Raw genomic sequence first — 11,098 nt, 5'->3', positions numbered from 1 at the left:
CACACACACACACACACACACACACACACAGACAACACAACACTCTCTCATATTCTACAAAATGGTTTCTAAACAGTCAATCAGTCAATGGCAATACTGCTGGTTTAGAACAGCATTATAAAATGGAGGTTGGTCCAGATTTGGCACCACTGGAGTGTTGGCGGAATGCCCGGTGAGATTCCAAAAGTGACGTCTTCAGGTACTTTCCAAATTTAACCCTTAATGGGTCACACAGGCACGTGTTATAAAGACGCCGCAAAATACATCCAAGTTCATATTGAATACATACAGGGCCATTAAAAGAGCAGGGTTAACTGAGGCAGCCCAATAAGACCAGTTCGTAATGCACCAATGAAGAAAAAAAAGACTATTATATTCTGTATTGTTATTTTATATACAGTACACTTGCTATAAACAAATAAAGAGCTGGCTTCCATTGTGAGGAAGGAAACCTCAAATGGCTTCCAGATGACGTGCAAAGCCTGAGGCATTTCCGGCAGCCATCTTGCGAAGAATATATACTGGCCGCCATAAACGGATTACTTACAGTATGTACATCAGAGTCTGTCCCTTCTCTGTCCGGGGGGAAGCCCCCTCATCCTTGTGTGTAGTCGGTCATTACATAGGCCACTTTGTCGAGGAAGGTCTGAGGGCGGAAGTGTGTGTGTGTGTCTCTGGGTGTGTTGTGTCATTGTCTCTTGATGAATGTGTATGCATGTGTGTCACAGGGTTTGGGTTAGGGTTGGTGGCTCTTTAATGTGTGTTTGTGAAAGAGTGTGTGCGCAGGTCTGTGTGGCTCACAGAGTAAGTGGTGGTGGCGTTATTGTCTGTGGCGTCTGGTTACCCCCATGTCCACCGCAGTGTGTATGTGTGTGTGCAAGTGTGTGTGACTGCCAGGGTCACTGGCTTCGTAGTTTATTGTGTCTGGATGTCTCTAATCATTCCCATCCCAGTACAGTAGGTCTGTGCATGGTGTGTGACTGTCAGAGCTGTGGTGTGTGTGCGTGCGTGTGTGCGTGTGTGCGTGTGTGTGTGTGTGTGTGTGTGTGTGTGTGTGTGTGTGTGTGTGTGTGTGTGTGTGTGTGTGTGTGTGTGTGTGTGTGCGTTTGTGTCTGGCCAGGTTAGAGTTGGTGGCTTGGAAGTCTATTGTGTCCATTGTTTCCCACAGTTGTCCCCATCCCACTGTGTCCGGAAGTGTGTGTGCATGTGTGTGTGTGGCTTTGACAATGTTAGAGTTAGAGTTGGTAGTTGCATAGTCCATGGTGTAGTCCAATTAGCCCATGCTTCTGGTGTCTCCCAGGTAGGTGACTTCATAGCAGAGTAAGTTTAAGGGTTAATGGCTTTATAGCCTATGCTGTCTGATTCCCATAAGCAGTGAGCAGAGGAAAATAGCGCCCCACTCACCCACCCTAGTGTCTGGCGTCTCCCAGGTATGTGACCTTACAGCAGGGTAAGTGTTAGGGTTGGTGGCTACATTTCAGTATATGGTCTATGGTGCCTGGTTCTCAATCAGCACTGGGCAGAGGAACACAGCGCCGCACTCGCCCCGCTGGCCTCAGGAGTCTCGGCCACGTCCTTCTCCGTCAGTTTCAGGATGAGAACCTTCCTCTGGAGCGTCAGTGTTCTCAGGCCTCCCGAAGCACACCTTTCCTCCTCCGGAGCACACCTCTCCTCCTCCAGACCTGCCGAAGCACACCTGTCTCCCGAAGGACTCTCGTCCTCCAGACCTGCTGAAGAAGCACACCTCCCCACCTCCATCTCTGACGACGGGCCCTCCTCCTCCCCGATGTCAGGGAACGTGGTACTGGGGAAAGCAGGAGAGGGGGATGAGGAAGCTGAGGTGGAGGCTGAGGTGGAGAGCGATAAGGGCGAGGGCGAGGGCAGAGGGGAGGTGGCAGGGGTCGGCAGCTCCACGCCGCGACTCAGCAGCAGACAGATGACGCTGGTGTGTCCCCCACGCACGGCCAGGTGCAGAGGCGTGTGCCCGTGCTCGTCCTGCACGTGCACCGCGTCCGGCCAGGTGGACAACAACTCCCGCACCACCTCGCAGTGCCCTTCCTCGGCCGCCAGGTGGCAGGCCGCCCTCAGGGCGCGGGTGACGCTGCGCGGGTCGGCTCCGCCCTCCAGCAGCATCCGCGTGGTGGGCAGGTGGCCCCTCTGAGAGGCCAGGTGTAGCGCTGTGTAGCCCTGGGCCGTCCGCGCTTGAATATCCGCGCCGTGCTTAACCAGCAGCCGTGAGCAGCTGGTGTGGCCGGTCTCGGCGGCGACGTGCAGCGGCGTGTACATGCCGTCGGCATGCAGGTGGACGCTGGCGCCCAGCTCCACCAGGATGCGGGCCACGCGGTACTGCCCCCTCTTGGAGGCCAGGTGCAGGGGCGTCTGGCCGTCCGTGGTCTGGCCGTCCATGTCGGCGCCCGACTGCTTGATGAGCAGCTTGACGATGCCCAGGTGGCCCTGCCACGACGCCAGGTGCAGCGCCGTCCAGTCGTCCTTGCCGCGGATGTGCACGTCCACGCCTTCAGAACAGGACAAAAAAAGAAAAAGTCAGTAACAGTCTACATCAATATCATCATCAGTACAAAAACGGACATAGAGCAACAACAAGCACTTTAGCATCTATAATTGGTGCATGTGCACATCCAAAAGTCACAATCAACATCAACTTCCATCATAACACAAAAAGGGAAATAGAGTAACAATATGCAGTTTAGCATCTAATCGGTGGTGTAAATAGCAGAAATACGCAGACTGAATTATCATACTACTGGGGAAAATGCAGTCAAGGTCAAAAAGTTAAGGTCAACTTCCATCATCCAAAAAGGGAAATAGAGTAACAACATGCGATGCATATGCAGAAGTGTGCAGATATGTGAGTATGTACAGATTGTGCGGAATATGAGCAGTTATTTATTTACACACAGAGCAAGGTAAAGGTGGATATAGATAATATCATATTATGAGCAGATTATGTTGGTAAATAACAGCAGACAATACGGATTAAAAGCAGTTATATCAAGACAGTACAATCACATTTGCTGATATATTATAAACACCCTTATATAAAACTAATTCACCGAGATCAGCTATAATTGGAATAGAGCGTGATGACTGCGCTTTCTGAGTACTGTCACACTATAATGTGTGAAAGATCTACTGATGCTGCACAAATCTGGGGACAATCTGCACAGCACTGCATAGTGTGTGTGTGTGTGTGTGTGTGTGTGTGTGTGTGTGTGTGTGTGTGTGTGTGTGTGTGTGTGTGTGTGTGTGTGTGTGTGTGTACCTTTGCTGAGCAGTACGCGTACCACCTGCTCCTGACCGTGGTGACATGCGATGTGGGCGGGCGTGCGACCCTGGGCATCTGCCTCGTTGATAGCGGCCCCGCGCTCCAGAAGCAGCCGCGTCAGAACCTCGTCACCGTTCTAAAGGAGAAAGGTTAGAGTCAGCTAAGTGGTCAACTTATTCACGTGTACTGTAATTTCATTTATCCAAATAAGTCTAAAAGCGCTAAAAGCACACAATGCCATTCATCTGAAACATACAGAATTACAAAAGCATACATACGTAACCATCTCTCTCATTGTTCCATGCATAAACAAGGCAGAACAAACATTGTGCAAGACAGATAACAACATTGTGCAAGACCAGACAGCATTGAAGAGCACAGAAATATCACAACTAACAACTGTTGCTGTTCATGCACAATGTTGTCAGCTCTGTAGCCTCTTGGCGCAGATGGGGTTGCCGGCGGGCCGATTCACTATTTGCTGATAATGCTCAATTGCATCATAACAACATTGTTATGACATTACAGAGAGCTTTTAACAGATTAAGTGGAGTTAAGTTAAGTTAAGTTAAGACAAAGCCATTACAACTTTGGTGACAGTAAGGGCTCTGTGCTAAGGCGTTAAAGAAGTGGGTGTTGTTCAAAAGATATATGGAGCAAGGCACAAGCCACTAGGCAGTATTTTACCTGTGCGGCGAAGTGCAGTGGCGTGTACTGGTCCTCGTCCTTGGCGTTGACGTTGGTGGTCTTGCGTGCCAGCAGCACCTCGGCGATGCCCTTTAACCTCTTCTCCACCGCCAGGTGCAGCGGCGTGGCGCCCCGCGCGTCCGCCATGTTGGGGTTGACGTTGCTAAGCAACAGGAACTTGACGGCCTCCTCGTTGGCGAGCCCCACGGCGTAGTGGAGAAGGCTGCCACCTCCACCACCTCCTCCTCCTCCACCAGAGCCTCCTGTGCCGGGCTCTAGCTGTATGTCCACGTCCTGGGGCTGCAGGATCTTCATCAGCTTGGCGATGTCCTCGTTGCGGATGGCCTCACACAGTTTACGCCGCTGCACATCAGATGAGTCTGCAGGGAGAATGAGCAGGGCCGCATTAATGCGCAGCCTAGATATGGCTGCAGCCTAGGGGCTCCCAACTGCCCGGGGGGCCCTGATCGGCCAAACGTGAAAAATTGCAGAATTGTGACACGGTGCAATATTGAAAAATGTATCTGTTGCATTCAGTACAGTTGGTAGACATGTTAGCCGTAATTCCTCACTAGTAGTTATGACACTGTCTATGTACATTTGTAGCAATATTTGCCTTCTAGGATGGGGCCCTGAGAATGGCAATAGGACCAGAGGCCGGTACTAAACATTACACATAGCACAAAGACACTACCGTTGAACTGACCCCCACATTACTTTATCCATTTTCTACAGTCCCACACTCAGCACAGTTAAATTATCATCACCACATTCAAAATGTGCCTGCCAAAGTGAATGAGACTCTGAACGACATTTATGTCCAAACTGTTCAAGTTACTGACCCCATGTGAGCTCAAAATAGAATAGAGTAGCAAGAAACTAGACTAGATTGCCTTTTGTTGTCATGATATACATTTGTAATGAGTGGCCGTAGGTTCAAGGGGCAAATATCCATGTGCTTTCCTTATCCTCTGTGCTTTCCATATTGAAGGAGAGGATGATAAATGCGAGTCATATAGGCCTACACTTCAGTCACAGCACAAAGCTGAGTATTGTGTGTTTACTAACCGTTTGCAGTGCTCTCCTTCTCGAAGGACAGCGTGATAGAGCCTTGAGATGAAAAAGCCGAGTCTACTGACGAGATGCCAGACAGCCTCTTGCTGGTGTTGTCCTGGATGACAGATTAAACAGTCAAGAGTTAGGATTACCGAGTCATGGTAGAATGTCGTCATGGTCACAAAGATTGAAAATCCAGTTCAGTTGCTTACAACAAGTTCTTATAATAATCATAATATAATATCAAAATATAATTATAATATAATAATCAACATCCTAATCATCATCATCATCCTCGCCATCGTTATCATAATAATCATAACAATAATAATAACCATAACAATAATAATAATCATAACAATAATAATAATAATAATAATAATAATAAACCCATTAAAATGTCCCATAATAACTCCAGAACCCTGCTACTGTAAATAACCCCGTCCCCAGTGATATAAATAACCCTGGCCGGTACCTTGCTGGGCAGGCAGTCCTCCTTGAGCGGTCCGAAGCTTCTCGATATTCCAGAGTCCAGCTGGCTCAGGAGCTCCGACAGGCTGTAGTCCTTCTCAGGCAACATGGCCGACTTGGGACGCACCGGCTTCTGCTCTGCGGCCTGCAGCGACATTTCACATCCAACATTTACCATTTAATTATTACCAATTGTCAAAATACATCACTATAGATTCTAACACACTGCAGCAAGATTTGAGATGTATCTGTCATTCATTATAGGGCAGCCGTGGTCTAATGGCGAGGGAGGCGGTCTTAAGGTCAGAGGGTTGCTGGTTTGAATCCCTACACCTCCATCCATGGCTGTAGTGCTCTTGAGCAATTGACACCTAACCTCACATTGCTCCATGGACTATGACCAATACCCTGTAAAATAAGTCGTTGCACCACCCTGGCATCTGCTAGTACTGAAACATCATTGACCCATACACTGTATAGTGTATATGGCCTGCAGTCCCAGCCACTTCTTATATTTGGCCTCTGACTGGGTTGCGAGATTTTAACACTCAATTGTCACAATTATTTTAACAATTTAAAGTATAATATATCACTGTTGACAGTTCGCATAGCTCATTTCATCGCCCGCTCCTGGTCTTTGACCTCCAAAATAGAGCGGGAAATAGAAGCTGATGACCTCCCTAATGCTTCATACAGTCATACACATACAGTATCTACAGGCTCTCTGAGACCAGATTAGCCGTAGTTAAAGAATAATTTGATTCGGTTATGTAAACCGGAGAACTGTGATGAGTCACCATTAAAAGCATGAAATCACAAGGTCCGTGGTTAATATTTATTATATAACAAACATTCGCCTGACCAGGTGTTGTGTGCACAGTCATGTGGAAGTAGTTTTATATTAAGGAAGTGTTTGTGAAAAGCACGCAGCCAGACAATGCTGTAGGGCGACATATTTTGACGGGGTAGTAAGGGCCACATCACATCACGGCTTGTTTATGTGCTTGTAAACAACGCATGACATTATGCTGACAGGTTATTGGCTCATCCCAGATTGTTTATGCGTTTGCCAACAATGTATGACAGATTATGGATTGATTTGTAGCACATGTATGCTACAGATTGTGAAAGGAATAAAGTATTCCACAAGGAAGAAAGAAAGAAAGAAAAAAGAAAGAAAGAAAGAAAGAAAGAAAGAAAGAAAGAAAGAAAGAAAGAAAGTAAGTTACAGGGTTTGTGTGTGTGTGTGTGTGTGTGTGTGTGTGTGTGTGTGTGTGTGTGTGTGTGTGTGTGTGTGTGTGTGTGTGTGTGTGTGTGTGTGTGTGTGCTCGCGCGCGCATGTGCGTGCGTGCGTGCGTACCTGTTCAGCAGGTGCTAGTGTAGTGCAGTGACTAGTGGTGTTCAGCTCTGATGTGGAGCCCCTGTTGTCCTCCTGTGGTCTTGAGTACAGCTCCTCTGCTTCCGATGTGATCGCTGAAACAGACCACAAAACTTTACATAACTATGCCATAATTACATTACTGCACTTGCATAGTTTGTACACATACATTATTTAGCTCAACGTGAGCTTTATTGCCAATAACTAGACATTTAAATCAATCAACATTATAGTAAAGCAGCTCTTCATTGTTGGATGTTGCCCATACCCTGGAAGCTGGGTGAGTATGTTAATGCATCAGTGTGTGCGTGGTGCATCATCCTCATTTGGGACAAGTGTGTGTGTGTGTGTGTGTGTGTGTGTGTGTGTGTGTGTGTGTGTGTGTGTGTGTGTGTGTGTGTGTGTGTGTGTGTGTGTGTGTGTGTGTGTGTGTGTGTGTGTGTGTGTGTGTGTGTGTGTGTGTGTGTGTGTGGCGGTCCCCTTACCCTGGAAGCTAGGTCGTGCGCTGGGTGAGTCTGCCCAGCAACGTTGCATGAGGTCTATGAAGCCGTTAGAGGCAGGGGGGCGGCTACGCGGGATGGCGCTCAGGTCGGGACGGGCACCCTTCACCACTCGCACCATGATGTGCAGAATGTTATTCTCCCCTGCAGAGGACAGCAGAATACATTAAAGAAGTATTCAATCAATCAATCAATCAATCAATTGATCAATCAATCAATCAATCAATCACTCACTCAAGCAAGCAGTACATGTGGGAAAAGAGGCTATTCACCCCTGCAAAATGATAGTGCCAGGTATACGTAAGTTGTTATTGTATTTGTGTGTTGGCTGTTTGGCATTGTCTTAACTAACTAACTAACTAACTAACTAACTAACAATTAAAATGTTGTCTGTCTGTTTGTCTGTCTGTCTGTCTTCCTGTTTGCTTATCTGTCTGCCTCTCTGCTTGCTTGGGTCTGTTTATGACTAAACGAGTGCACCGGCAGGCATAGCCAAATGTTTTCATGCATGGTTAAACACATTTAAAAGAAGTCTGATCTTATCTGCTTCCACTGAACGCTATGGCACATGCAGGTAATCAGATGGAGATTAAAGCTCAGTCTATTCATCAGTGTTGCCAGATTGTGCATTTTCCCGCCAAATTGGACTGCTTAGGATGGCCGTCTGCGGGTAAAAATGGCACTTAACAGAAAAAACGCCCAATTTTTCTCCATAGAAATCAATAGAATTGGGTGGGATTTTGTGCTTAAAGGTGGGTATTGAGCATTTTTTTGGGCTGGAAATCATCAGCCTCATCTGGCAACCCTGGTATTCATGAGCTCTGTGTCCATGTGTCACCAACGTGGAATGCACATGGCTGTTTTGAAGGGTTTATTTGTTCACATACTGTAGCCTGCTGTGAATGGCACCTATTGTGGAGCAATCAAACAAGGAGGAAGCGGAGTAGACCAAACACACCTCTGCCATGTCAGCAGGGCCGCTGACATGCTTTAGCCAGGCCCCCGGACAAAATCGTCTGACTCAATACATGGGTTCGCAGTGTTTGTAAACATGATGTTATGAGGAGGGGCAAAACATGGCAGCCAACCATGTGAGCTAATTTTTTTGACAATTTTTGACAAGTTTCCAACAATCAGAGGTTGAGTTGTGCGCAGTAGTTTCGCACAGTCAGGTTAAAACAAATATTTAGAACCCATGTATACATACAACATAATGGGCACCCAATTCTGGCCTCCCTGTCGCTCCCTCCCTGGGCCAGGACTTTGAATGTATTTTACAGGGAACAGAAACAAAACCGGAAACGTTATTATTTTTTATGTTCTGGAACAGAAACACTTATTGAAAAATAATGGTAACCGGTTAATACCGGTTTTATTTCGTTCCTGGTTCAAACTAAAGAAAAAGTAGGCCTAATTATTTTCCTGCACATGTTACCATGACAGCTGAGGTTCACGTCCTGTGTGACATCAGACATTTGCTGACTGAATGGAGAGAGATCAGTGGATTACAAAGTCTCCACTCCACATCCTAAATAAGAGAAACCACTGTCATACAAAAGGGCCGAGTTCCCATTGCATCGTTGTTAGACATATTGCAGAGAAGCGTGTTTAAAGCGCACAAGAATGTTCTTGGGCATCCCTGGCCGCTTCAAATGCAGATATGCACAAACTCGCAATGTCTGTCATAGCGCTCCCCGTGACCCAAGTCAGTGTGGAGCGTGTATTCTTTCTCTGCTTAGGTCGTCCCTGAATGACAATATTCTGGAGGATATACTGTTCATCCGCTTGAATAAACAGTTTGGAATGTAGGCTGACCCATTTGCACTTCCGTTTTTCTTGGTCAATTAATGTCAGATATGGGGAGTATTAGTCAGCTGACAGAAACGAAATGAACCGTTCCAGGAACAATATTTTTTTGTTCTAACTGGTTCGGGAATGTCAATTTATTGGTGGAACCCATAACCGGAAACGTTATAATTCTGTTTCTGTTCCGAATCAACTCCGAATGGAAAAAATTTCGGTTCAAAGCCCTGCCCTGGGCCCAAGACAACTGACCCCTTTGTCGGCCCCTGTTGGTTAACCCTGCATGTCAGCCTCAGCCAATCCGCCTCGTCTACCTGATTAACAACCCGCCATGGCACCCTGATAAATTACCTGCTGTATAGTGATAAAGGGTGGCGGGCTGACTGACTTCTAAAGATCCGTTGCCAGATGATCCATTTCACCCCCAGCCCACGTCCCGCCTTCATGATGCATCCGTGATGCATGGCTGACCCCATTACAGGTGCACACTGACCAGAGTGCGGCTGCACGGCAGGTATTCCGGGAATGCTGGTAGGCTGAGGCTGGCCAACGTCTACGAGCTGGCCAATGATTGACAAGGGGAACTTGGCGGGAGTGATTCAGCGTTATTAGCTAGCTGACTGTCTTTGTTTAGCCGGGCGGAGAGATACACAGAGGCAGAGAGACACAGAGAGATAGAAAGATAGAGCGAGAGAGAGAAAGAGAGAGAGAAAGGAATAGTGCAGAGTTGGCACTCAGCTGCTCTCTGCTCTTTACTCTGAGGGACAAAATGTTCTCTAGTTTGTGCCCACTCTTCCAATCCTCTCTTCACTTGGCACCCTCCAATAAAGCTGCCACGGCCCACGAGGCATCGGAAATACCGACCACTCCAAGGGCACAATAATACCCATCTGATATATGGCTGATATATTACTGCAGCACAAACGCAAAGTGCAGCGACTAAATATTTTGTCAAAGCTGAGTTTATACTAAAAATGGTCTTCATAACACCTCCGTTATCTTGTGACAAAACCTTATGGTCCAAATGTGTCCCGTTTTAGAGATATCGCTATTCTAATATCTAATATTCAACCTAATAGTACCAATACTTTGAAAGCCTTTTTCTCTGTTTCAATGTTGCCGTAGATACTCTACGGACGCAGAATACCCAGCTCATATTGGCAGAACACCCATCTGATATCCCCACCAGGGTAGACCTATGATTTTTGGCCCAGGCCCGAGCCCGAACCCGAACCCGAGCCAATTTCGGGTCGGGTCGGGCCTGAAATGTCACTCATTACGTTCGGGTAGGGTCGGGTTCGGCTTCTCTATCGTTGACAGTTTTTTTTTTTTTTTTTAAATAAATAAATAGGCTAGCCTATGTAGGCTGTGCGTTAATAATATTCCACGTCAGTTGATAATCCAGCAGTGCAGTGCCTGCTGCTAGAATGCACGCGCTTTCCCTCGCCTCTCCCTCCCATCACAGTGCGCTGAGGCATTTCGGCCGTGTTTTGGCCACGAGAGACGCGTGGTCTGCAAAAAACAGAGGTCGCCTCATCAACCCGACACATACTGTAGCCTAATAAACTCTTGCAATGGCAATTCAAGAACTCCTTCATTCCTGTTCTGCTGCTCGCGTCGTTGTTCTTCTTTGTCTCGCTGTCTCTCTCTGTGAAAGTGCCGCGCTAGATTTTTAAGGTCGTACTGCTGCTGTGGCTTATGGCCCAATGATCAGCCGGTCAAAATGACGGACGCCCTTAAAATTTTCCGCCAACTCTTAAAAAAAGCGTCAATGATGGATTATCGCTTAATGTAACCTCTGTGCACTGCAGTGCAGCATACACAGAAATATAAAAGATGGCCTGCATGTTTATACAGTCTATTTAACTTAGATTTCGTAACAAAATACTTTAATGGCTTTAATTTAAGGGCTTTGAT

The 11,098-nt window shown here is 47.0% G+C and overlaps 1 protein-coding gene across 1 annotated transcript in view; it reads right to left on the bottom strand.

The window, feature by feature from the left end:
- ripk4 (receptor-interacting serine-threonine kinase 4) overlaps positions 1-11,098 on the bottom strand; it is a 29,554-nt gene continuing 18,456 nt past the window's right edge. The window contains exons 5-11 of the mRNA XM_063203256.1: positions 7,364-7,522; positions 6,861-6,973; positions 5,505-5,645; positions 5,042-5,144; positions 3,974-4,353; positions 3,284-3,422; positions 1-2,516 (exon numbers count right to left, since the gene is read on the bottom strand). Coding sequence (XP_063059326.1) covers positions 1,510-2,516; positions 3,284-3,422; positions 3,974-4,353; positions 5,042-5,144; positions 5,505-5,645; positions 6,861-6,973; positions 7,364-7,522 — 2,042 coding nt within the window. The 3' untranslated portion in view covers positions 1-1,509. The remainder of the gene's footprint in view (positions 2,517-3,283; positions 3,423-3,973; positions 4,354-5,041; positions 5,145-5,504; positions 5,646-6,860; positions 6,974-7,363; positions 7,523-11,098) is intronic.

Source organism: Engraulis encrasicolus, chromosome 7 (assembly GCF_034702125.1).
Source record: "Engraulis encrasicolus isolate BLACKSEA-1 chromosome 7, IST_EnEncr_1.0, whole genome shotgun sequence".
Classification (NCBI taxonomy): domain Eukaryota; kingdom Metazoa; phylum Chordata; class Actinopteri; order Clupeiformes; family Engraulidae; genus Engraulis; species Engraulis encrasicolus.
Note: the sequence above shows the minus strand (reverse complement) of the source record. Positions and strands in the feature narration are given on the sequence as shown.